The sequence below is a fragment of the Moschus berezovskii genome, chromosome 14 (assembly GCF_049115385.1).
Source record: "Moschus berezovskii isolate FMDL1 chromosome 14, NW_MosBer_1.0, whole genome shotgun sequence".
In the NCBI taxonomy this organism is placed as follows: domain Eukaryota; kingdom Metazoa; phylum Chordata; class Mammalia; order Artiodactyla; family Moschidae; genus Moschus; species Moschus berezovskii.
This window is the reverse complement of record NC_142473.1, coordinates 17,945,928-17,970,532: the sequence shown is the minus strand read 5'-3', so window position 1 is coordinate 17,970,532 and position 24,605 is coordinate 17,945,928. Positions and strand designations below refer to the sequence as shown.

Genomic DNA, 24,605 nt, shown 5'->3' with positions numbered 1-24,605 from the left:
ACTCAGTCTGACTGTTTTCACAGATAACCCCGACAAAATGAATATTACTGTATTGATAATAATCTCCTTGATGTGCTAAAAGCTCTGAAGACAATCCCTGGGAAAAAACTCTGCAACTGTATCGAACAACAGCACCGTGATTGGAATGGGCCCAACTCCTGTAAAGGTGAATGCTTTCAAGAGGGTAACATTTATTTGACTACAGAGCTGTAATACACTTGCTCACAACTCAGACACAGGACACTTCAGTCATACTTCATCGAACTGTTGAGTCTGAAGGGACAATACAGTTCAATTGATAAGGTTGAGGATTATAATGGCTTGAATGGAGAGCCATTGCCTGCCATCCAGTGTCACCACCACTTCTGCTACCTGAGGTCCTTCTTGAAGATGAAAATTATCTTGGCATTGTAAGTGTCGCAAGCACCAGGAAAAGTAAAAATTATCTAACACACTGGAAGATGCTTGTCAGTTTGTCCACTAGCACCCCTTGGGGTGCTTGGGTCCTGTGGAGCCGGGGTGGAGGCCAAGGGGTCAGAAATGTGGTGTACAGTTGTTGACATGAGTAATGGAGGCGGAAACAGGACAGAGGATGTTGGAGGTGGCAGGAAGGCTCCCAGAGAAGGGCTGATGGGGCACCAAAGAGCTATATTTCCTGTTGCACATTGTTTATTTTGGTTAAGCTTCGTAATGCTCATTCTCAGGAAGGTCAAGGGTCACACAGATATGTTTTTATTTTTTTCTTTAACAACTCTGAAGGTAATTCAAGATGAGACTTTATTACCCCCCAAACTTAATTTACTATGTGGATTATGTAAATATGGCTCAGCATTATAAGAAATATTTCTTGGGAGAATTTCTCAATGATGTACAAATTCATTTCCAAGCAAAGCCTACTTGTGAGTGGTACAGCCTCATGGCTGAAAGTATGGCCTTCAAAATAGACCATTAGAATCATGCCTCTGCTACTTGTTATCTGTGTAACTTTGGAAAACATTGAACTTCTCTGAGCTTCAACTGTATCACTTGTTAACATGAGAATAATGGTAATTACTTTGTATGAGTAAAATGAGATACCAATAAGGGAGACAGAAGTCATGTCAGTTATAAGCAGTCAATAAACCATGACTCTTAGTAATATCTCATTATTTATTATTTCCACTTTTATGGTCAGAAGTCCAGGCCCAGGAAACGCAAATCACTACCCATTCACCATAGCGCTAGACAGAACTAACGTTAGTTCTCTTTTATTCCTCTAGTACTGCTTCTGTTAAAATCTGAGACTTACTCCAAGGGATCTCCTGCATAAAAGTAATGCTTGTTAAAAATATTTTGATATCATATAAGGCCTTTTCCATGATAAGCACCGTAATAGCCAACTTTATTCTAGACACTGGCCTGAGAAAGATAACACTTATTCTCCCCAAATCCTAGGATATACATTATCACCCTCATTTACAGGTGAGAAAACTAAGACTTACAGAGGTTCACTAGTTTGCTTGAGGTTCATACAGCTAGAATATCCGAGTAAGAATTTAAACCCAGATTTAGTCACAGCAAAGTGGTTACATATAATATTAGAAAGTAGTTCCACAATACTGTTTGTTTTTAAATGATCCCAAAATTACCCATGTTAAAAATGGAACTTCGTAAAATATACACAGCACTCTACTCCAAGCTCATTCTTCACAATCTACGATAGAAAAACACACTTTGTAGGTGGTTAAGAACTGAGAGCTTTACTTGGGACACAGCTCTTGAATCCTGGTTGGGTCTGGTTTTCTCCTGGCGTATATCTAGGGTGGAGATTAGCTTGGCCACGGTCCGTGCTGCTGGTGGCATTCTTTTCCGGGCAGCAGCCACACAAACTACTCGAGGAATGTGATTGGGAATTAGGCTCTGTGCCGTCACACTGTCCTGACATATTGTTTTGACATGTCATATGCTCTCTTTGTGCTTGAACACTAACAGAGACCTGTCAAATTACATGTACAAAGCAACGTTCAGTCTCCCTTCCTGCCTTCCTTCCTCCCTTCACTTATTCCAGGAAGGATTTTTTTCCTTTCAAATTCCCTGGGGAGCAGCTCTGATTCACCAGCGTGTGCTCTGGAGACAGAGCTATCTCTTCACACGATTCCTGTTTGGGGCAGAATAAGACCTCCGCTTGATGTTAACCGCAGGATATAAGGTAACCACAGAGTTTTTTTTTCTGTTTGCAGTCATGACAATTTCACCCTTTAACACTTAACACACATGCCTTTCTCCAGCAACCTTCCCTGATATCCCCCTGCTTGGTAAACACCCAACCTTCGTGCTCCATATCATTATCCTTTCCACTCAGTATTAAAATGATTGTTTTTAAAGCCTGTCGCCCTCTCCAGACTGAACTTGCAGACAGAGAACACGTCTTACTTGAGGAGGGTACATATGCATGAGCGTGGAGTCACAGCAGGATCTGCTATGATGGGCTGGACATTTAGACATTTCAGTGGGTTGGTGTGTGTGGATATTTGTCATTCAACACTCTTAATATCACATCTGGCCTTATTTCAGTACTCAGCGTAATCACAATATCATGCACATGGCAGGTACTCGGAACATGCATGTCGACTTAGTGACTGAACGAATAGGCACCAGGCATGGGCATTATCAGAAGATTACTGACAACCAGACATGCCACTAACGGCACTGATCCTCAGGCAACGTTCTTAACAAGCAAGGGCAGACCCTAGAAACAGTGCCGCTCTACAAGGAAGATGCTCTTGCCTCCGGACGCCTCAAGGGAACCCTTAGGAGGTCTTCAGAGGCATCTGTCAGGACCACTGCTCTCTTTGGGGTCTTGATTCTGTCCTAACACAAATACAATGGTAACCAGAGCATGGTGACTGAGCTCGGTGGTGTCTGGGGACTCTGGTTGGGGAGGAGCGCGGCCCTTACCTGTCTGTGCTGCGGGGAGACTTGGTACCCCAGTCCCGTGATAGGCTGATTCTGCATCTTCTGCAGGAGGATCTTTTGCTGCACTGGTAATGGGGTCCTCAGCAAGGGCTGGTTCGAGAGAGGCTGGGTGGGCTGGGCCGCTGGCTGCTGCGCTTGAGGCTGCTGCTGCTGCTGTTGCTGCGGCTGCTGTTGCTGCGGCTGCTGCTGCTGTTGTGGCTGCTGCTGCTGCTGCTGTTGTGGCTGAACCGTGATGGAGCTCTGCTGCGGCTGCTGCTGGGTGTAATGCAAGAGTGAAGGCTTGCTCTGGGAAGGCAACACGGAAGGCATCTGCTGGTTGGCTTGATCCGAGTTAAAATGGAACAAAGGCTTGGTGCTGCCATGCCGGGGCTCCATGGCTGGGTGCGGGTTGTTCAGAAAGCTCCGGCTGAGGTCCTGCGGCTTGGGCTGCAGGAGCATGTCCAGCGGCCCTCCCTGGGCCGAGGGGCTGGCCTTGTACAGGTAGTTGGCCATGACCTTTGACTGGTTGCCGCTGCCTGCGACCCCTGGCATGGGGGTGCTCTGGGGGCTGAATGGCTGCTGGCCGAAAGAGGGGCTAGGGATTTTCTCCTGCCCGAAGGGGCCTGGGGAGGGCCCTGCCGAGGAGGGCAAGGCTGGCCAGCTGGCGGGCTGGTGCTGCTGCTGTTGCTGGTGCATCCGGACATGCTGCTGCCGGTTGGCGGCGATCTGTTTGAGCTGCTGGGCGTGGGACACTTCCTGCCAGCTGGGCAGGGCCCGGGCCGCTCCGGAGGCTGGCGGGGGCTGCGCCTGGCTCTGGGGGACTGAAGGGATCGGGGATGAAGCGGAGAGGCCCGAGCTGGCCATGGAGAACGGGGGCCCCGCGGATGAGGGCCTCAACTGCGGGGAGCCTGAAGGGCCCTGGGTCAGGCCAGGGGAGTATTCGCTTTTGATCACTGTCTTCTCCAGGGGCAAGGACGGCCGGGGAGTGCTCCTCTGGCTCTGCTGACCCAGGTCGATGTTAAATGGGTCATCCTGCTTTATGGTGGCATTAATCATGTTCTCCAGCTCCAGGTCACTCATGGGAGGCACCGATATGTTGGTCAGTTCGTTAAACAGCTCCTGCAGCTCGGGATCCATCAGCTGCTCTCCGGGATCATCTCCGTACCTGTTAGAGAAAATATTCTCCTGGGTCACTTGGCCATCCACATGCTTGCTGCAAGAGAGTGTCTCTCCAGGTTCCTTCTTCACTTCCTTCAAGCCCATGTTGAACAGACCATTTCCAGGAGAGTGTGTAGGAGGGGGCGGCAGCGCAGCAGTCTTTCTCAGGGGTGCTTGGCTCATGGGCAAGGTCCCTGACATCATCTGACTTTGTCCATTATTTACTGGGAGGCCCCCTGGTCCTGCAGCGAGATTTTCGCCGACACGGATTCTTTTGATATCAAGGAACGAGTTGTCGACGAAGCCATTGGGCCTCTTGCTGTTGGCAGGAGACAGGTTAACGATCTGTTTTCTTTTCAAGGAACCCTGGAGCTGAAAGACAGATGGGGAATAGAAAAAAAAAAAGCATGAGATATTAACCCAGATATGCGTGTAGTCAAAGGAAACAGAATATGTGAATGTTCTTCCATTTACATGTGTGCAGGATGAATTCAAAAAAGAAAAGCACAAATGTGGCCCAGTCCGGAAGATAAGGAAACTTAACAGTAGCACAGACAGGGCAAAATGTTTCTGGAGGAGCAGGTCAATGAAGGGTGGGAGGTCACAGAGGTTCCCATGATTGGTACCCTGGTCAGTGGATGAAGAATCTATCACATGTCGTCGGGAGTTATTGAAAATACCTATGGTTAACCACCCAAGTAGTGCTGTTTTCTGCAACAGGCCAAACTATTCCGCATGCATGCACACACAACCCACCCAGACACAGACACTGGACTGAGCGTAATTTTGACCAAGGTGGGAAAGAGCGCAGAGTCTAAAGCTAAGACCCAATTTCCAGTTTCTTTTGCACAGATTCAATCCCTTTACCACTCTCATCTTCTAAGTGAGTAGTTAGAATGTTTGCCTTGTCTAAGGAGACATTCCCTCTGTTGTTTAACTATTTTTCTTCCTATGATTCTGCGGCTTTGCATTCAAGCCCCTGGAGCAACACTGTGTGGGTGCACGGAATCTATGGGATTATCACTTATCATCTGAGACCCTCTAAAGCATGGATTTTCCTGGGGATTCACTTTTCATGTGGCCTGTCTCTCAGACTTTTAGCCAAAACCGAGGTGTAGAGAGGCAGTACTACATGATGGTTAAGTACTCAGGCTCTGGAACTGGTTAAGGTGAGCTCAAATTCCAATCTGTCGCTGAGTGCTGGGTGATTCTGGTTCTTGACTTCTCCAAGCCTCAATTTCCTTACCTGGAAATTGGGCACAATAGCACTTAACTCATAGAGAGCCATGAGACACTGGCTGTCTACTTTTACATGTGGTATTGTACATGTTTCAATGCTACTCTCTCAACTCGTCCCACCCTCTCCTCCCCACTCTTTGTCCACAAGCTTGTACAGGGAACTCAAATCCAGTGCTCTGTGAGATGTGGGATGTGGGATGGGTTGGGAGGTGGGAGGGAGGTTCACAAGGGAGGGGACATACGTATACCTATGGCTGATTCAAATTGGTATACGGCAGGAACCAACACAATAGTGCAAAGCAATTATCCTCCAATTTAAAACAAAGAAATTTCAACAAAAAGCAAAAACAATTCCAAAAAAAGGAAGACATGAGACATGCAAACATTTAGCACAGGGCTTACCAAACTAAGCACTCAATAAAGTATACTTTATAAAAAATATGGCTTGTTATATTCTCAAAGAGGAGCATCTCTCTAAACAGCAACAAAATATCCTAGGACTTCAGTCACTCATTCAGCGATTAGACTGTATTCCTTTAACTTCAGAGATTATATAGAGAGATTTAAGAACCATACAGTCACAGCAGTAAATTAATAAGAAACATAAAATATACACCATTGATCTTGAGATGCTTGTTGCTTTGCCTCTAAAGCGGAAGGCTATATGTAGCAAAATGTGGCTTTCCCAGTGCAGTTGAACCATTTCAATTATTTATGTTTGCTCAGGATAACCGGAAATTACCCGAGGAAGAAGGACATTTCCCAGATACAAAATTCTGTCGCTACTCCCGTCCTCCCTTTTCTCTTACCATCACTCCCCCACCCTCCTGAAGATTTCCAGGTAACTTAATTCGAAAGTGAAATTAATATAGCTGAGCAACTAATACTTTGGCCACCTGATGTAAAGAGCTGACTCATTGGAAGAGCCCCTGATGCTGGGGAAGATTGATGGTGGGAGGAGAAGGGGATGACAGAGGACGAGATGGTTGGATGGCATCACTGACTCAATGGACATGAATCTGAGTAAACTCCAGGAGTTGGTGATGGACCAGGAGGCCTGGCGTGCTGCAGTCCATGGGGTCACAAAGAATCGGACAGGACTGAGTGACTGAACTGAACTGAACTGGGTAGTTCTAAAGCGTGTGTCATTTCCACTATTTGATGCTGGAGTCAGCTTGTTTAGGGGTAGGGTTTGCCTTGTGTAAGAGGGTGGGGGCAGTGAGCACAGAGTCATCCTGAATTTATGGTCACATGATGAAGAACCAGAGAATGGCGGGGATACGGTCTAAGGCTGAATGTGAAAAATATGTTTCTTGTCATGTAGTTCAATAATACCTATTTCATTAATCCATTATCTGTGGTTTTGCCCCCTTGTATATAGTTACGGTGGATGTACCGTGTTGGTATAGTTTACTTTTTACCATTGCTAATGAGTAATCCAGCACAAGCTGGAATCAAGATTGCTGGGAGAAATATCAATAACCTCAGATACGCAGATGACAATACCCTTATGGCAGAAAGTGAAGAGGAACTCAAAAGCCTCTTGATGAAAGTGAAAGAGGAGAGTGAAAAGGTTGGCTTGAAGCTCAACATTCAGAAAACAAAGATCATGGCATCTGGTCCCATCACTTCATGGGAAATAGATGGGGAAACAGTGGAAACAGTGTCAGACTTTATTGTTTTGGGCTCCAAAATCACTGCTGATTGCAGCCATGAAATTAAAAGACGCTTACTCCTTGGAAGGAAAGTTATGACCAACCTAGATAGTATATTAAAAAGCAGAGACATTACTTTGCCAACCAAGGTCCGTCTAGTCAAGGCTATGGTTTTTCCCGTGGTCATGTATGGATGTGAGAGTTGGACTGTGAAGAAAGCTGAGCGCCGAAAAATTGATGCTTTTGAACTGTGGTGCTGGAGAAGACTCTTGAGAGTCCCTTGGACTGCAAGGAGATCCAACCAGTCCATTCTAAAGGAGATCAATCCTGGGTGTTCATTGGAAGGACTGATGCTGAAGCTGAAACTGCAATACTTTGGCCACCTCATGCGACGAGTTGACTCACTGGAAAAGACTCTGATGCTAGGAAAGGATGGGGGCGGGAGGAGACAGGGACCACAGAGAATGAGATGGCTGGATGGCATCACCGACTCTGTGGACATGAGTTTGAGTGAACTCCGGGAGTTGGTGATGGACAGGGAGGCCTGGCATGCTGTGATTCATGGGGTCGCAGAGAGTCGGACATGACTGAGCGACTGAACTAACTGAATGAGTAATCAGGAAAAGGAACCTGACCCAAGCTGGGCTAATCGTTCCTTCCAGGAAGATTTTGAAATTGGAGAAAGTGAAACTAGGCTCTTTTGGGGTGGCTGCATGCTGCATGGTCACTTATGGGCTTCCCTGATGGCTCAAATGGTAAAGAAACTGCCTGCAATGTGGGAGACCCAGGTTCGATCCCTGGGTTAGGAAGATCCCCTGGAGGAGGAAATGGTAACCCACTCCAGTATTCTTGTCTGGAGAATTCCATGGACAGAGGAGCCTGGCAGGCTACAGTTCATGGGGTCACAAAGAGCTGAACATGTCTGAGCAACTAACACTCTGAACACACAGTCATTTATAAAACTGTGTGAAGTGTTGTACCATTAAACCCACCAGAGCCACAGAGGAAGAAAGTCTGTAGAAGGAGAAGGATGTAGAGAGAAAGCACACAGATTTTGAGAGCATCTGAAGGCCTGATTTCAGCACGAGGCCACCTCTGCCACTCTCCTTGTTTGCCTTGATACACTGTGGAATCTTTATAATAAAGTCTCCTCTTTCCTTAAGCTAACATGAGTTGGGCTTCTGTTACTTTCAGCCAAGAGCTCGCACTAATAAGTCCCACGAGATCTAACACTTGGTGATGAGCAGTTTGCAACAAAGGGTAGGGTGCTCACTGTCCCTGGTCATGGAGCTTTTATTTTCTCCATCTTTGCTGTCTCTCCGTGTTTCCCTGACTCCCAAGGTCATCTCTCCCCTGGTCGAGGCCAACATTATCACAGAACACTGTCAGTCATCACTACATTTGCGGCCCACTGAAAGTGGTCACTGTCCCCAGGGGGTCAGAAAGAGCACACACCGCAGAGTCAGCCACGCTGCCTCAGAAGTGGCCAGCTGATTTATTTCAGCATAAGTTACGTTTTGAAGGGTTTTTTTTTTTTCTCACATTGAGTAAAGAACAAACAAAGGAAAACATTCTTTTTCCAGGTTTGGGTTATTGCCTTTGATTTATTTTCCACTGCTTTGAAAAAACCTGTTCTTCCAGATTCTCCTACTGCTCAGGCCACTCCCTGGGCAGCTCAGTACATACCCTGGGAAGCAGCTCCAGCACTTTCTCTAAGTTACCAGGATTGGAGAGGCAGTGATAGAATTAGCAGTGGTAGTGGCAGCAGTAGTAGTAATAACAACAACAACAACAAAGTCATTTATTGAGGGCTGGTGTCCATGGGCCTAGCATATTACTTATGCTAAATTAAATCTCATTGAATTCTCACAAACAAATCTAAGAATCTTTGCAACAACAACTCTGAAAAGCTGATTCTATTTCTACCCTCTCCCCTCCCTTTTACTGGTGACCCAGTTGAGGTTGGGAGACTGAATAACTCTGAAAGAAAGTGAAAGTGAAGTCGCTCAGTCGTGTCTGACTCTTTGCGACCCCATAGACTGTAGCCTACCAGGTTTCTCTGTCCATGGGATTTTCCAGGCAATAGTACTGGAGTGGATTGCCATTTCCTTCTCCAGGGGATCTTCCCAACCCAGGACTCGAACCCGGGTCTCCCGCATTGTAGACAGACGCTTTACCGTCTGAACCACCAGGGAAGTCGGAATAACTCTTTCAGTTCAGTTCAGTTCAGTTGCTCAGTCGTGTCCAACTCTTTGCGACCCCATGAATCACAGCATGCCAGGCCTCCCTGTCCATCACCAACTCCCGGAGTTCACTCAAACTCATGTCCATCGAGTCGGTGATGCCATCCAGCCATCTCATTCTCTGTCGTCCCCGTCTCCTCCCGCCCCCAATCCCTCCCAGCATCAGAGTCTTTTCCAGTGAGTCAACTCGTCGCATGAGGTGGCCAAAGTATTGGAGTTTCAGCTTTAACATCAGTCCTTCCAATGAACACCCAGGATTGATCTCCTTTAGAATGGACTGGTGGAATAACTCTTTAGGGTCACACAAATATTAAGCAATAAAGCCTAGAATCAAACCAAGCATTCCCACTGCAGAGCCTGTGCCGGGTAGTAAATGGCACCCAGGCCCTGAAGAGGGAAGTAGTGCCCACACACAGGTATTGAGGACACTGGCCCGGGGTCTAGTCCTGATTCTGGCATTAATTTGTTTTGCTATTTTAGGTAGCAAATTTTCTCTTCTATGGACCATAGTTCCCTCCTTTATAAATAAGTTTATCTCTGAGAACGCTTTCCCAACTGAACCCAGAAAATAACAGACACTGAGGGGGTTAGAATTGCTTTTTTAGGAATATGTAACATGGTGTAAGGTCACCACCAAGCATAGCTGGATGAATGACTTAAGCTGGGGGACAGAAGTCCTCCCCAGTGACATGTAGAAGACATCTCCATGGAGATCCCACTAGGACTTCATCAGGCATGACCTGTAACCAAGAGAGCTGGGAGACAGTCTATGTCCTGCCTTGTAGAAGCTTCTCATCACAGTTACGTCATCAAGGCCCAGTGAATGCACAGAGGTGGTGGCACAGTACGATCTCAGGGATTCTCAAAGTTCGATCTTTGCTCTGAAATATTTTCTTTGCTGGACTAAAATGCCTGTATCAGGTATCTGGCTTGGAATGATGACATAGAGTCTCAAAAAATTCTGTGACAAAACGCAAATATTCTAGAAGGAGTAGAGAAATATGACACAGTGAGTCATATCATGAATACCTCAGTGAGAAATAGTTTGTTAGAAAAATTCAGTGCCGCCTCACCAGGCCAGGAATAGTCCTAAGGGAATGAGACTCAATCAGAGGAGTGAAGACATGGGTTTACATTGAGAAAGATGATGGCTGGACTGAGGAACTTGGGAGCTCCAACAGTGTAGACCTTCCAGGTGGCTGGGAAGATGGGAGGCGGGAGGTAGAGGCAGGGTATATCCTGAAGGCCAGAGAGGCCAGGCAATTTCCAGAAAGCAGTTACTAGCGTTGAGAAGGCAGAGGAAAGAAGTTCCAGAACAAATCTGTCAGTCAGGATGATGCAGCCCTTAAACTGGGTAGGTATCACCAACTCAATGGAGGTGAGTTTGAGTGAACTCCGAGAGTTGGTGATGGACAGGGAGGCCTGGTGTGCTGTGATTCATGGGGTCGCAAAGAGTCGGACACAACTTAGTGACTGAACTGAACTGAACAAGGCCAAGGAATGACAGTAGTCTTAGGGACCCATGAAAATAATTTAAGATGGAAGACAAATTGAACTCTTAGGTTGAGAAAATGTTTTAATACATAATACATTGTGTTGTCTTAAGTCATGTTCGACTCTTTGAGACCCCATGAACTGCAAACCCCCAGGCTCCTCTGGAATTCTCCAGGCAAGAATACTGGAGTGGGATGCCATGCCCTCCTCCGGCGGGTTTTCCTGACCCAGGGATCAAACCCGTGTCTCTTGCATCTCCTTCATTGGCAGGTGGGTTCTTTACCACTGCACCACCTGGGAAGCCCTAGTAATATCTTTATCTTGATGTTAACACAGTTATAAAATATCATTTTTTACATTTGTAAAGGAAGAAGGGGCCTTTGAAAGCAAGATTGTCCAAGGCCCCCCAGAGACGCTCCCCTGAGAACTACCGCATTCTGAATGCTTATTTCAAGACAGATGCTCTTCAAACAAGAGTTGTGTAGAGTCCCATGTAATCGTCTCCCAGCTTTCTGCACATGTGTTCTGATCTTCGTCTTACAAGTGAAGAAACGGCCGCTCCTAACTTTAAGATCACATAGTGAATAATATGGAGGCGGGTGGCCAACCTGGTCTGGTTCCAAATTCCTCCTCCTTAATCAGTAACCAGACTGCTCACTTTCCTTTCAGCCTTTCATTTGCCACATGCCAACCTTGTTCTCAACGCTGGGCACACAGAGAGCCAGGACAAAGAGGTGATAGAACGGAGACACATGGCAGGCATAGGGCACGGGGAAGGGCATTTGGGGCTCAGAGGGATGGACGTGAGGGAGAACGGTGTCGCCATTGGTTGGAGGTTGACAGTGAAAGCTCAGAACATCGCCCTCGAGGCTGCAACAGAAGGAAGGGAAGAGACAAAGGGTCACTCAGTCAGTCAGAAAGATTTACTAAGCATGCAGAGAGGGTTCTGAGCCATCCCCTATCCAGTGATCTCTGGCGGGAGAGAAAATATGCAGATGACGAAGCTTGTGGCAGCATGTAAAGGCATTGAGTGAACGCTGCATTCCAATGGTCATACTTTTTCTAGGTGGACTGAGAGGCACTTTTTTGTTTTGAGCAATAGACCTGCACCCCAAAATTACTATGTTTGATGTGTGAGATGATGCATACAATCTCCCCCTTTCACTAGCCATCCAAGGAAGGGACTTCTTTTGGAAAGGATTTCAACGCAGCGAGCCTTGTCTGGTTTGCGTGCGGGACTCACCCTACTTCCCTTTGCTGAGATCCAGTAGCCTGTTTCCTTTCACTCTCATCCTTGTTCTGACTCTCCTATTTGAACACCTCGATGCTATTTGAGGCCTGCAGTCTCTACGGGGGAAGGCGTAGGTCTGCTCAGGGCAGGGCCTAGACACAGTGGCCTGCCTGCCCCGAGGGCTTCGGATGAAGGTGCCGAGAAGCGAATGGCCAAGAAAAATCCAGCGGTGGAATGGGGGCTGCAGGCCCCTTATAAACTCGCCTTTTTGAACAGCTGTGTTCTACTCTTTCAAAGGACTCGAAACATAAACTTCCTGGAGGGATTTAAGAATGCCATGATTGCACAATCCTTGGGTTTCTGTTTCTTTCCCTGCCCCCATCCCTTTCCACAAAATAAATGCATTCTTTGTCTCCCGTGCTGCCCTGGAAACAGGGAATATGCTACACAAAGGTAACAATTCAGTCCATAGGTCACTTTTTTTTTTTTTTCCTTAAGTAGATTTCTGTCTTTCTCAACAAGAAATAAATGCGAGAACTAAATTTACCACTGCCTAGGTCTTTAAGCGGGTATCTTGGTCCCATCACCGCTAAACTTTGCTCAGGCCATTTTACTCATGGTTGATGAGAGATAGGGTTGAGGGTAGATAACATGAGAAGGGGGCTTCCCTCATAGCTCAGCTGGTAAACAATCTGCCTGCAATGCAAGAGACCTGGCTTTGATTCCTGGGTTGGGAAGATCTCCTGGAGGAGGAAATGGCAAGCCACTCCAGTATTCTTGCCTGGAAAACCCCATGGACAGAGGAGCCTGGTGGGCTACACTCCATGGGGTTGCAGGAGTTGGACATGACTTAGCGACTAAACCACTACCACCAACATGAGGAGACCAACCTCCGCCCCAATAATTTATGACTATTGATTTGATTCTTGAAGCAAAAATGTTTGAGATCCTGAAATAGTCAGTTCCAGCTCATCCCAGTACTTGAAGGTAAGACTGATTTTTCCCTGGCTCTCCTGCCCCTACACAAATGAGATAGAGGTTTTAAAGCCTTCTGCTGAAGACATCAAAAAGCTCCTAGTTCTCATCTGGATGTTGAAGACCTTTGAGCTTCTCCTTTAGTGCTTCCCTGTATTGTGAAGTACTGTTTTATGTCCACAGAGTAATTAGATTTGCCCAGCTAGATTTCAAGCTCTTTGAGTGCAGGCACTGTGTCTTATGGCTTCCCAGGTGGCACCTGTGATAAAGAACCTGGCTGCCAATGCAGGAGATCTAAGAGACATGGGTTCTATCCCTGTGTTGGGAAGATTTCCCTGGAGGAGGTCATGGCAATCCACCCCAGTATTCCTGCCTGGAGAATCCCATAGACAGAGGAGCCTGACAGCCCACAGACCCTACAGGGTTGCAAAGAGTCAGACGCGACTGAAGGGACTTAGCACACACGCACACACTGTGTCCTACATTCGACTGCTTCCTTTTAGTCCTAACCATAGTGCTGGGCATATTACAGGTGTTCAAAGAGTAGTTTGTTGGATGATCTCAGTACTTGGGAAGCTGGACCCTTCTAACTGCTGAGCAATAAACAATGGTAAGAAGGCTGTGGTAATTATTTTATTAACCAATTCACAAGCAATTTAGTGGTTCCACTAGAGTTGTGCTTTAGTAACTTTCCTCTGAACCCTGAAGTCCAGGAATAAGAAGCCCTGAGAACCGGAACCGTGTTATCATCCACATAAACCAAATGTGAAGGGGTGTGTGAAGCTTCATGATGGATTCCATGGGGTGCTGAGCCTCCTGAACGGATGCCAAAGCTGGCATGTAATTCATGACTCCTTCTTGACTCCATGCCCCATGTGAATGAAACCACTGCTGCTCAAAGAAGTTGGGCATGCTTCCTATATGATTTTCAGTAATTTCCATTTTTACTCCTTCAGAATAAAGCTTTTTTTTTTTTTTTTTTTTTTGGTGGGGTGGAAGGTGTCAGAGAAGGCATGTTAGATCTGTATGGAAAAGTTATTCCGTAACTTTGTTCCCTAAGGTCTGGACTCTGAAAAATGTGACTACTTGAGTCAATGAAACAGTTGTTTATTTTTTTTAATGAAACCAAAGATAAACTTTTCTGTAGATATCAGAGAAGTGCAGATTCAGGATCTTTGTAGAGAAAACAAGTCAACACAGTGTCTTCTAAAGATGGTAAATGCCAAAGTGTCCCACATTCAAAACTTCTTTAATGCTTCTCCCTCGCTTCGTATTGTCACGGCTACTTATAAAAGACTAACCAGAAGAGCTGGAAATTGCCTCAGAAACACATTCCTCATTACAGGGCAGAGGAAAGGTGTTTCATTGTGGCATTTTTCAGTTTGCACACTTCTATCCCTTGTCCTTGGAGAATGTTCCAAGTTTATCATCAATTCATAAAACATTCACAGAGGGAAGAGGGATGAGAAATAGGTTCTCAGAGGCAACTCAGAGATGTAGACATCTCGTTTTTTTTTTTCCTTTAATTGAAATATAGTTGATTTACAATGCTACATTAGTTTCAGGTGTCCAGCAAAGTGATTCAATTATACACACATATGTATCTGTTCTTTTGCAGATCCTTTTCCATTATGGGTTACTGCAAGATATTGAATGCTATTCCCTGTGCTATACAATAGATCTTTGTTATTTACCACTTTTATATTCAACATTGTGTATATGTTAATTTCAAACTCCTAATTTATTCCTCTCCTCTTTCCTTTTGATAGCCATGAATTTATTTTCTATATCTGTGAGTGTATTTCTGCTTTGTAAAGAAGTTTATTTGTATTATTTTTTTCAGATTCCACATATAAGTGATATATGGTATTTCAGTTTTATCTAGGTGAATAGGAGGCTGTGGGAATCTCAAAAGAGGATGAATTCAGCTGCTAGTGAACCTGGGATATGAAGGCTGCTCCCCTCCTATTCACTGAGCGTGACCCAGGCACTTCCCTCACTGTAGGATGGGAGTTTAGGACGATCAGGGGCCTTGGACAAAAGCACCAGCACTGCGCCCAGCTCAGGACAGCACTCCATCACAGGTGGCTCTTTTCCAGGAGAAAAGACAGAACTTGAGTCTGAGCCTGTGAGATGCTTCCTGCTGTCCTGACTGTTACATGCCAGGCATACGCTAGATAAAGGCAAACTGAAGGTGACAAGATGAGCTTTCCCTCATGTGTAAAACAGCATTTGTTTACTCATCCATTCAACAGATATTTACTTAGCACCAAGTAGATGTTCCGTGAGGCTATGAGTGTCTCAGAGTTGTTGTTCAGAGCACAAAGAGCCTGCAAAATTGGTCTTGGAACACAGCGCTCAATAAACGTGAGAGCTGATAAAACGAACAAATGAAAAGGAAGGTACCAGTCTGTCTGGAAATAAAACGGAAAGTAACAGTGCAATGTGATGGTTGCTCTGCAGAGGGGAGCATGGGATTACAGCTGTGGAGGGGAGTGGTCTTTGCTCAGAAAGATAGGAAGGAGTCCCTCTCCCTTCCAAGGAAATGTGCCCTAGATATGCGAATAATATGATTGTTTGATGACATTCTGCTACACTGCTAGTGATGGTGTTAACAAAACTTGTTGTCTAGCAAGAGGGGAATGTTGAAATGAAATTAGAAAGTTCAAGGTAGAAGTATTCTGCCATAAAGTAGGCTGAAAGCTAAAGAATTGATACTTTCGAACTGTGGTGTTGGAGAAGACTCTTGAGAGTCCCTTAGACAGCAAGGAGGTCAAACCAGTCCATCCTAAAGGACCCTGAATATTCTTTGGAAGTACTGACAGTTAAGCTGAAGCTCCAATACTTTGGCCACCTGATGAGAAGAATGACTCGTTGGAAAAGACCCTGATGCTGGGGAAGATTGAAAGTGGGAGGAGAAGGGGACAACAGAGGATGAGATAGTTGGATGGCATCACCGACTCAATGGACATGAGCTTGAGCAAACTTCAGGGGACAGTGAAGGGCAGGGAAGCCTGGCCTGCTGCAGTCCATGGGGTTGCAAAGAGTTGGACACGACTGAGCGACTGAACAACGAATTCTGCCATATTGTCTACTAGCTTAACCAGTGTCACTCCAGATCCACTCAGCGGTAACCAGTGTGACTGGTGACTATCTCTTTGGTCATCCTGACTAGTTGGTACAGTCGTCACAGAGCAGGGTCCTGCGGGGCCACCTTTCAGAGATGGACCCTCTGTGTTTGACAGAAAATGAACAGAAGGGTCTATAAAAGCCTGAAAAACCCAACCACTTTGTGCATGAAACACTTTAATCGTGACTCATTTTTTGCCCAAAATATATCGAAGCAAAAACCAAAGCAAATGTTTTATCAAAATGTGACAGTACTCTGGAAATCTCTAAATGTTCTCCTCAGCAGAATGTACAATGTATTAAGTACCATCAATCAAGAGGCTATTCTCCTCCTCAGCTGGAGGACCCAGTCTGGAAGCTTTCACGCCAAGGGGCTGAGATCAAGGTCAGTGCATCTCCCCTGTGAGGCCCCCGTTCTGGTCTCCCTCATGTTCTTTCTTCCTGCTTTAATGATTTTAGCACAATCTGTCTAATATTGTCTTTGGTCACAGTTTCAGGTCTGCTGTCTTTCCACTTCCTGGTGACTCCAAGAAAATCCGTGGAAGAGAGAGTGTTTGTCCATCTCACGTGCTCACACGAGCTCAGTCCAGCACTAGCTCCAACTCGCGGGTGGATGGTTTGACTTGCGGGGCAGCCAGCGGTCTGGGAACACTCGATGAGCCAGTTTACGGACGGCCATGAGTCTCTGCCACTGGCCATGAGCCACACCCCCTTCATAAACTACTGGACCGATTCTTGGCGGCTCTCCGTCCAATGGCGGGGCCGCCGGGCGCTGGGCCGAGAAGTACTGGAGTGAGAGGAGAGGCATGGGTATTCTCAGAGTGTGCTCTTCTTTCCTTAAGCTGGAGGAAACTGGACTCATTCCAGAACGCTGGCCGGTGTGAACATCAGGAACACCCCCCAGGTGGCAGACAGCGTGCCCTCACACCATCCCACAGCTGTCAGTCCATTCATTATTTGGGGGTTAAGCCTGGGTACTGGAAAGCTCCCCCCTTTTTGTAAAATAATAATAATAAAAAAACCCTCAGCGACTCCTAATTCCTGGTGGTGTTTCTCCCTCATCCTCAGGGGTTTGTTCAACTTTCATAGCTACTGCTGCTGCTGCTAAGTCACTTCAGTCGTGTCCGACTCAGTGTGACTTCATAGACGGCAGCCCACCAGGCTCCGCCGTCCCTGGGATTCTCCAGGCAAGAACACTGGAACGGGTTGCCATTTCTTCTCCAATGCATGAAAGTGAAAAGTGAAAGTGGAGTCACTCAGTCATGTCCGACTCTTGTGACCCCATGGAGTGCAGCCTACAAGGCTTCTCCGTCCATGGGATTTTCCAGGCAAGAGTACTGGAGTGGTTCGTAGCTACTAAGCTTCCCTATTCCCCGCAGCCTCCTTGTCTTCGACCATGTTCTTCCTTCTTCCTGGGGCCCCCTCTGCTTTAGGCACAGGGAGGTACCAAGTGTTCGTTAACCACATGCTGAGAACCTCACCCCACATTTCGCCTCTCCCCACATAACTGAGCCTCTGTCCCCCACATGAATGCCGCGCATCCCCATGTGCTCTCATAGCAACGAGGCGGATGTCCCTCTCACGCCTAAGCTCCAGCCATATTACTAACAATTTCCCCAAACATAAAAGGTGACTTCAGCTTCAGGTCTTCAGTGTGTAATGTTCTGGAACTCTCCACTCTCTCTACCCCTTCACATTCTTCCCATAGCCAGCTCCTTCTTTTCCTCCAGTGTGACCACTGACCTAAAATGCACCCTCAGAGTTCTCTTCCATTGCAACCTCTTGATTGTACCCTGAACAGTGCTTCTTGCAGCTCTGGAAGACTCATGTTCATTTGGTTCCATTTTTAAGTCCATCTCCCATGTTATAAGGAGCCCCAGAGAGGGAGGCTTGGTGTCTTGGTGACCACTGAACTTCGTGTCTGTCTTGTTGACCACTGAACTTCATCTCTAGTGTAATGCAAACCAATAGGAGATAAAAAAAATTGTTTAAAGTAAGTGAAAATGTCTAGAAGGAAACACTTCAAGATTCTGAAGTACTTTCTGGTTGGCAGGATGATGATTTTTCCCTCCCACTTTCTCACGTGTCTGTGTCTCCTAATTTTTCAACATACAGCATATATATTACCTATGGAATTAAGATTGAAGCAAACATGTTATTCAGGAGGGCTGCCCTTGCTAACGGAGAAGGCAATGGCAACCCACTCCAGTACTCTTGCTGGGAAAATCCCATGGACGGAGGAGCCTAGTAGGCTACAGTCTATGGGGTCACACAGAGTCGGACACGACTGAAGTGACTTAGCGGCAGCTTCTGCTGCTGCTGCTGCTAAGTCACTTCAGTCGTGTCCGACTCTGTGTGACCCCATAGACGGAAGCCCACCAGGCTCCCCCGTCCCTGGGATTCTCCAGGCAAGAACACTGGAGTGGGTTGCCGTTTCCTTCTCCAATGTGTGAAAGTGAAAAGTGAAAGTGAAGTCGCTCAGTCGTATCCTACCCCTAGCGACCCCATGGACTGCAGCCCACCAGACCTTGCTAAATAACCACCCTTAACAAGACCCTGGTAGGGCTCTTGCTTCTGATGGCAAGACATCTCGTCTCCCTGGGCCCCAAGCAGACTGGATCAAGGTGGACATTTGATTCAAGTTGAACCATTTTAATGATTATTTTAGTAATGGGAAATCGAAGCAAGACCTTCTCAACAGTCTCTGTGCACTTGAAATGGGAGAGGTGGAGGGCTGCCCATACCGGAATCATTCTCAGTTGTGGACAGTGAGTGGCAGACAAAGCAAGTCCATGGAGATGGGAGAATGAGACTGATTCCCGGGATAGTCAGGATGACAGACCATGCAGAAAGAGAGGAGGAGGGGGAAGGAGTGGGGAGAGACAGGCAGACGAGATTCCTGAAGCTTTCCAATTCCTGGTTCTAGCCCTCTGGGAGACTCGGTTGTATTTCCCATAACTGAAACACCCTGTAACCTTCCAATAAATCTGCCCCCAACACACACACCTATGCCTTGTCTTCCCCCTTTTGATACTTTCAGGGGCCTTCTGTTTCTGACAACAAATGATTCTCAACCAAAACAAAGATGTAATAAAGCCAATAGTTACATTCCAATTAGAGTTTTCTTGAGGTAAATGCACTTTTTGCTTTTGATTGATTAAAATTGAAAAGGCTCAGCAAAGGCTAAATGCACACATTTACTTTGGTTTCTCTTTTCAACTTTCCACGTGTGGTCATTAACCCAGCGCTTCCACAGCCTTTATGAAAGGAGAGCATTATGAATTAAGAATGAGGGCGGCCGTTCCATGACAACAGCATTCTAACAGGCTTCCCATTGTCTGCACAGAGCTCCACAGGGCCTAACCCAGGGGAGGTCCAGAGATGATATCTCCACCAATTCTCCCTTCAGTGCACAAGAACATCCTGAACACAAGACTTCCATCTGAATCATATTTAGACAACCCAGGATAGCAACGTGTTAACTGGTTTGCATGCGATCACCTGAAGACAGAGGTGGGAGGGATGAGCAGACCTTTTAAGAGGTCCCTGCAATTTCAGGCTCATCTTTAACTCCATTACAAAGGAATGTTAAGCAGCATTTAGAAGGTAGTTTGGCAAAGTACCTGAAAGCACCTAACAGCTCCTTTGATGTTCTTGGCATTGAGGTCATCATTCTTTTGAAACTTTTGAAGAAATTTTTTTTTTATAGCAACTGTATCTAAGTTCAATACAGGGTGCTGATGTGTGTTTTCTCTGGTCTAACGTTAACCCGAGTAACTATGAACCATACAGAGAGATGCTCCTTTAGGGAGACCTCAGCTTTCACTCCAGCCAATGTTTATTTTCACATCAAAGACACATCTAAGGGGAAACTGCTTAACTGGCTCTATGAAACATGAAGAGGTTTACAGAGATATTTGGTTATAATTGAAAAAAACAAAAAAAACAAAAACCCAAACCTACACTTCAGATAATTTAAGCCTTTCAGGCCCGGAAATGAGAATGCATAATGGAAGATAGAAAACTTCCTTTGCTTTCCAGGAAGGTCTGAATGCAGATTTTTTTTTTCAAGCAGGAATTAAAATCCCAGTATTTGCCATACATTCATGGGAAATGATTGTTGATGATTTAAATGACATGAAATGAGGGACAATAAAGCCTTTAAAGTGTTTGCAGTTTAACTGCTCTTTGAAGCAATGTCCTATAGCAACACAATGGCCTCACTTTGATCTAACCTGCTCAGCCCAGTAATTACATGACTGAGATGAATTCTCCACCTGACAGGTTCCAATCTTTCATGTGTGGCCATATTCTTTGAAGAGGGAAAATAAACCCACCTAGATTGGAAAATAAAACTTTAAACAAGTCAAAATTGGGAATCAACAGTAATTCCCTGTGTCAGAGCAGTAGGCTAGGCAGAAAGCTTTTTCCTAGCTGATGAGAACCTCTGTTTCCCAGGACAGGCTTACATTCTTCTTGAAACTTATCCTTAAGCCGAAATATGTCACGTTTCCTTTCTGTGAATCCATTTCATGATAAATCAACACTCATCATTCTTAAAATAAATGAGAACAGAATGTACTAACCTGGGCCTTGAGTTGACTGCTAACTGACTGCTCCCTGATGGAAAAAAAAAACAACAAACAACAACCTGTCCACCCCATTATGAATGGCCATGGGATAAATCAGACAAGTAAAAGAGCTCATTTTGCACCATCCTGCTAAGAAAACTGTTTACTGTCTTGCTTGAGTCTGCTTAAAATATTAAAAGCACAGTCTTAACTCTGAAAGCTCCTAATCCTCCAAAATATTGCTACTATTTATTTCATTTGCCTTTTAGATAAAACCCAGGACAGATTTAAACTGGGAAAGCTCACCAACTGCAACCTTGTAAATTGCTTTTAATCCAGGATGTCAGCACGATTGATGCCTCTGGGACTTGAGCCCCTATCCCCAGACATACATTTCTTCCCTGTACCTGGCTCACGATTAATATCTTGTATCTACTAGTTGGATTTCTAGAGGATAAAATACTTCCTTATACATGACTGGTTCTCTGCATTTGTCATGTCTCCCTATATGCCATTTCAATCTCAAAGAGGGTCTTTCTTTTCAACCAGTGTATTTCTTTCACTGTCCTCAAATCCCAGATCAAAACGCACTCCTTCTAAAAGCCTAATTGCAATCACTGCTCTACTATTTTGGTCCCCAGTAAGCTACTCTATCCATGATTTGCTTTCTTTGTGTATTTAAGGCTTCTAGTTTATAACTATTATTATATCTTTCTCAGTGGCCCTAGAAAGATTGTAAACACTGTTTTCTGTCTTCTAATGTCTTTTGAGGCAATGATACATTGTGGTGGTTAAGAGTTCAAGCTTCGACCTCAGAGATCTGGATATAAGTCAGATCCCCTGGAGGAGTAGATGGCAACCCACTCCAGTATTCTTGCCTGGAGAATTCCATGGACAGAGGAGCCTGCCGAGCAACAGTCCGTGGGGTTGCAAAGAGTCACACAACTGAGAAACCAATACACATTAACAGTTCTATCCTCTATGAGATAGTTTGAATAGCTTAATTAGCCTCTCAGAGCTTCAATTTCCTTCTCTGTATAATGGATATAATAGTTCTAACTCAGTAGTTACGTTTGTGTCCGACTCTTTGCAACCCCATGGACTGTAGCTCTCCAGGCTCCTCTTCTGTAGAATTCTCCAGGCAAGAATACTGGAGCGGATTGCCATTCCCTGCTCCAGGGGATCTTCGCAACCCAGGGATCAAACCTGGGTCTCCTGCACTGCAGGCAGATTCTTTACTGTCTGAGCCACCAGGGAAGCCCAGCTCACTAGTTATAGTGAGTCTCAGATGAGACAATGTCTGTAAACTCTGAATTCAAAATGTGACAAATAATTAAGTTTTAATAAATATCAGCTATTATGTTCATCTGGTCTTCTGTGTCTCAACAAAATCTGGATAGTGTTCAGCACACAGCAAAGAAGAGGAGGAGCCAACAGCATTCACCACATGACCACTCAGTAGAAAGTACCTTTCGTATATCATTTCACTGAATTCCAGCTTCCTGACTTGCTATCACTGTGACCACGGCAAGTCACTTAAATTCTATACCTCAATTTTCTCATCTGTAAAAGGTATATATAAAAATGATACTTATAAAGGTGATGCAAAGGTTAAATAAATTCATGTAGAGTGCTTAAAACAGCCCTGACATGCAGAAAATGACCGATAATATCAACTATTCTTATCATTACTATTAAATCCTTACTACCTTGAGAGGAGATATAAGGAAACTCAATTTTATAAATGAGAAAAATGAGGCTACAAAAATTTAAGCCATTTGACCAAGCTCATAACTGAACCAGATTTGCCTGACTGTGAAAATCCATGCTGTTAATGAAATGCATTCACTGGAGAAAATTTCCATTTCATGCTAGGGAGTTATTCCAGGGAAGCACTGGAGGTACTATGAGGTCCTCAGGTAACTGTCCATCACAGGTAAGGCTAAGAATGAGGCAGGCCTGCAAGATGGGTAAGAGGTAAGGCCACTGAGATGCAAGAGATGACCTCCCTGGCTTGCACAGCATGGAGAGAAAGATGAGCTTAATTGTGGACCCCATACATAGTCATCAAAGGGCTGAGCAGGGGAGTGACATGATCTGTAAGGTATTTTAGAAAAAATACTCTACCAACCAAATATTTGTGAGTGGATTGGAAAAAGGAGAGCTTAAGCCAGCAGACCAGTGAGAATGTCTCAGCTCTCAGTAAGGGATGGTGAGAACTGGACTTGAGGTAAGATGGTAGCAGTATAAATGGAGGTGATGGGAAAGAACTTAGGAACCAGAAACCAAGTGAACTTTGCATGTGAGATATGTGGGAGATATGAAAAGACAGAAATGTGACAGACAGAAAGGCCAAATCCAGATTCCTGGATTAGTGACTGAGTGGATGATGGGGTCATGTGTGAGAAAAAGACGGTAGGGAGAGGAGTACGTTTCATGATGGGGGTGGAGTATTAGTCGCTCAGTCGTATCTGACTCTTTGCGACCCCATGGACTGTAGCCTGCCAGGCTCCTCTGTCCATGCGATTCTCCAGGCAAGAACACTGGAGTGGGTTGCCATGTCCTTCTCCAGGGTTCATGACGGAGGTGGGAGGCAAATAATAGGCCTAAGTTGGCACCTGTTGGATTGGAGATGTTGTAGGTCACGTGAGTGGAGAGGTCTCCTTACTGATTAGATATTTGGGTCTGTAGATCAGGAGTGATCCTTTGGCTGCCTACCGAGTTTGGGTTGAAATGCATCTAAGCATCAGTCAAAGGAATGAATGTGGTTGTGAGTCCAAACAGAGTTTGGAGTGAGAAGAGAAGAGAGATGGGAATGGAGCTCTGGGGAGCACCAAAACTTAAGGATAGAGCATTTTGAGGAATGAGGTAGAGGAGATGAAGAGTTGAAGGAAGAGAGGAGCTTTACAGAGGGAGGGAGCAACCCCACCAAATGATGCAGAGGTCACGTGGCATAAAAGCAGTTCTGTGGGAGGGGACATATGTATACCCACAGCTGATTCATGCTGAGGTATGGCAGAAACCAACACAACGTGTGTGCATGCTAAGTCGCTCAGTCATGTTCCACTCTTTGTGACCCTATGGACTGTAGCCCACCAGGCTCCTCCATCCATGGAGGAGGCATGAATACTGGAGTGGGTTGCCAGGACCTCCTCCAGGGGATCTTTCCAACCCAGGGATCGAAACAGCAGCTCATATGTCTCCTGTACTGGCAGGCAAGATCTTTACCACTAGTGCCACCTGGGAAGCCCAACCATCACAATATTGTAAAGTAATTATCCTCCATTGAAAATAAACAGAAAAACAATCAGAGCTGTATTCACAGCATCTGACATTTGATGGTGGTTGAGGTAAAAGTCAAATCACAAGGGGCTGAAGACAGACTGGGAAGTCACAGAAGGAAGCAAAGTGGGTACATTGTTTTTCCTAAAATCTTGACTGAAAGAAGGAGAGACAGGATAGCAGCGAGAGGGAGTTACCTGCCTCATTGGTTTTTACATCCTTCACAGCAGTCCGTGCAATACTTTGTAAAGATGCAGTTAGACATTTTTGAAAGGATGATTCTGTCAACTTGCCGAGCCCCTTTGTCTCATTCATTTTCTTCCATGTTTTCTCCTTTTCTCTATTAAGGGAGATAGTGAAGCTGAGTTTCCTTGTTCAAATACTAGATAAAATTCGCTTCTTTTTCCACAAGTAGTTAAACAGATTGCAAGCACTAGGAAATTCTGTATGCATTTGAAATCAGCCAAGAAATAAGAGAAGTCAGGCCCCAAGAACGATAGGTATCACTGAGAAAACAGAAGTGCTGTATCCAAGTATTCTTTTCCTTGGGCTTCATGTCCAAATAAATGAATATATAGGAAAATCCTTTTTGAGGGACAACAACAAAAAACTTCCCAAAGGAAGATGAATAGCGTTGGGTGGCTTCAGTGAACATTTCAGTAGCACTGATTTGCAGGAAATCTAAGGATACTAA

General features: G+C 45.4%; 1 protein-coding gene across 1 annotated transcript in view; it reads right to left on the bottom strand.

Annotated features, from left to right (window-relative positions):
• MAML2 (mastermind like transcriptional coactivator 2) overlaps positions 1-24,605 on the bottom strand; it is a 416,468-nt gene that overhangs the window by 133,761 nt on the left and 258,102 nt on the right. The window contains exon 2 of the mRNA XM_055422908.2: positions 2,938-4,464. Coding sequence (XP_055278883.2) covers positions 2,938-4,464 — 1,527 coding nt within the window. The remainder of the gene's footprint in view (positions 1-2,937; positions 4,465-24,605) is intronic.